We start from the raw sequence: 2448 nt of genomic DNA, 5'->3' as shown, positions 1-2448 counted from the left end.
TCCCTCCATCCCCTCCCCTCCGAGCCTCTGCCACATGCTTTTTGCATGTTGTGCTCCCTCCCCTGCAGCTGCTCCCTCCCCTGCAGCTGCTCCCTCCCTTGCAGCTGCTCCCACCACTGCAGCTGCTCTTGGTGCAGCCCACGGCACCTTCCGTAATTCTCAAGCCCAGAAGTCTCCTCGCTTCCTACTTTACTTGACCTCCTGGCTGCTTTTGATACAGAAAGCCACTCTCGTGGAAATCATTATTTTGGTGTCTGTGGCTCCATTTTATCCTGTTTTCTTTTTCTTTAAAAAAAATTTTTTTCTTGTTCTCTGTTTCTGTTTCATTCTTTGCTCATGGCTTCGCTGATGTGCCCCAGCAATGCTGATTTCTCCAGGACTCTGTCCTTGGTTATCTTTTGAAACCACTTGTGGAGTAACCTGTTCAGTGATTAAATGCAGTACTGCCTGCAGCTGTCTCTTCAGTTTGGTACATTTCACTCGCATGGTTTTCTGACTCCTGACTAGTTCTGAGCTGAGCGTCCTCACCTCAGCGCTCCTCCCAGCCAGCCTGTCCGGAACAGAACGCTTCGCCACTTCTCCCACGGGCTCCTGTGGCCTGGTTTCAGTTCCACTTCATGCTTGTGGATCATGTGGTCCCTTCCTGTCCGTCATTCTCATGTCCACTGTGTCTTCAGTTGAAAAACCTTGAACCTCTGGTGCATTCTGTACACTTGTCTAGGCATTTGGGGGTTGGGGGTTCGAGCTCCCTCATTTATTTCCTGTCGTGAACTCTCCGTCTTCACTGTTACTCTCTAAGGTTAGGATCTTGTCATCGTCACTTGCCTGGACTATTAGACTCCCTGCTTCCAGTTCCCCCTTCAGTCCTAGACTGCTGCTGGAGTGGTTTCAGAAATGCGAATTTGACTGTTATAACCGCCTTAAAACCTTTAGTGGCTCCTCATCAGTCAAGGTACACTCCACCCTCACCCCCCTAAGCTCTTGTCTTTCCTGTGTTAATTTAAAGCTCAAGAGCTCTCATTAGACTACAGCAGTATTTAACATGTTGCTTAACTGGTCCTTTCCGAGAAGCTTCTGAGAGAGTTCATGCAGTGTTTTATCCACAGCAGTGACAAACTTAAGGGATGTGATTGCTGGAGGCTTGGAAACGTGGATGTGATTTTCTTAGTATGACCTCCAGAGAGTAAATAGAGCAGCACAGCCTCAGCAAAGACTCACACCTTTCCCAGTCACACAGTGTCTGGTGTACAGAACAGACCAAGCTCAAGATGTGAAGAAGATTGAGAAATTCCACAGTCAACTGATGCGACTTATGGTAGCCAAGGAATCCCGCAGTGTTGCCATGGAAACGGACTGACTCGTTTGAGATGAAGACTGCTTGCCATGCTCTTAGGAAGTAAATCTCTTTTGAATTTGAGGCAGTGTCGGGACAGAAAATTCTTACTGTAACTATTCAGAAGCCAAGAGACCATTGTTTTGTACTTTGCTTCTTATGTTTACTCTAGAGAGCGAAGAATGCAAATGCTTTCAGTTAGAAAGCCTTTATTTATTTTTGGAAATGGAACAGGAAATGTGTCTACTTGGAAACTTTTGCAGATTATTTGATGCTGGGGAAAACATGTAATTATTTCTTTCAGTAAGTTTGTAGCAATAATTTGAAAATGAGATATCAGGAAAAGCCTATTCTTCCTTAAGTTTAGTTTATTTGTCTTTTAAAAAAATTAAATGTAACCATTTTGCTGGGTTGATCATTTCTTTTGGGGCATAACATTTGTGCAGTTGACGAAACAAATATATAAGTATGGTAACTAGAATTAACTGCACATACTTGCTCATATTAATAAAAGCTCTTTTGAATTTGAGGCAGTGTCGGGACAGAAAATTCTTACTGTAACTATTCAGAAGCCAAGAGACCATTGTTTTGTACTTTGCTTCTTATGTTTACTCTAGAGAGCGAAGAATGCAAATGCTTTCGGTTAGAAAGCCTTTATTTATTTTTGGAAATGGAACAGGAAATGTGTCTACTTGGAAACTCTGCAGATTATTTGATGCTGGGGAAAATATGTAATTATTTCTTTCAGTACGTTTGTAGCAATAATTTGAAAATGGGATATCAGGAAAAGCCTATTCTTCCTTAAGTTTAGTTTATTTGTCTTTAAAAAAAATTAAATGTAACCATTTTGCTGGGTTGATCATTTCTTTTGGGGGCATAACATTTGTGCAGTTGACAACCAACAAATATAAAATATGGTAACTAGAATTAACTGCACATACTGATTATGTACAGTAGAGTGAGTCTCAATTGTATCTAGAATTATGAAAACAAGTATGCTTTATCTTGAACTTTGCAAATTTAAACTAATTTTTCATATAAGGGATTATTAGTATTAATAAGCTTGTTGAGCAAACTTTGAATCTAGTTCTCAGCGCTTAAAACACATGAACAGA

At 41.2% G+C, this 2448-nt stretch overlaps 1 protein-coding gene across 1 annotated transcript in view; it reads left to right on the top strand.

Moving 5' to 3' along the window:
- SRP9 (signal recognition particle 9kDa) overlaps positions 1–1746 on the top strand; it is a 10205-nt gene extending 8459 nt beyond the window's left edge. Inside the window, exons 2-3 of the mRNA XM_015562335.1 lie at positions 865–952; positions 1238–1746. Of these exons, the coding sequence (XP_015417821.1) occupies positions 865–952; positions 1238–1357 (208 nt within the window). The 3' untranslated portion in view covers positions 1358–1746. The remainder of the gene's footprint in view (positions 1–864; positions 953–1237) is intronic.
- The last annotated feature ends 702 nt before the right edge of the window (positions 1747–2448 follow it).

Source organism: Myotis davidii, unplaced genomic scaffold (genome assembly GCF_000327345.1).
Source record: "Myotis davidii unplaced genomic scaffold, ASM32734v1 scaffold174, whole genome shotgun sequence".
NCBI classification, from domain to species: Eukaryota; Metazoa; Chordata; class Mammalia; order Chiroptera; family Vespertilionidae; genus Myotis; species Myotis davidii.
This window is presented reverse-complemented; position numbering and strand designations above follow the sequence as displayed.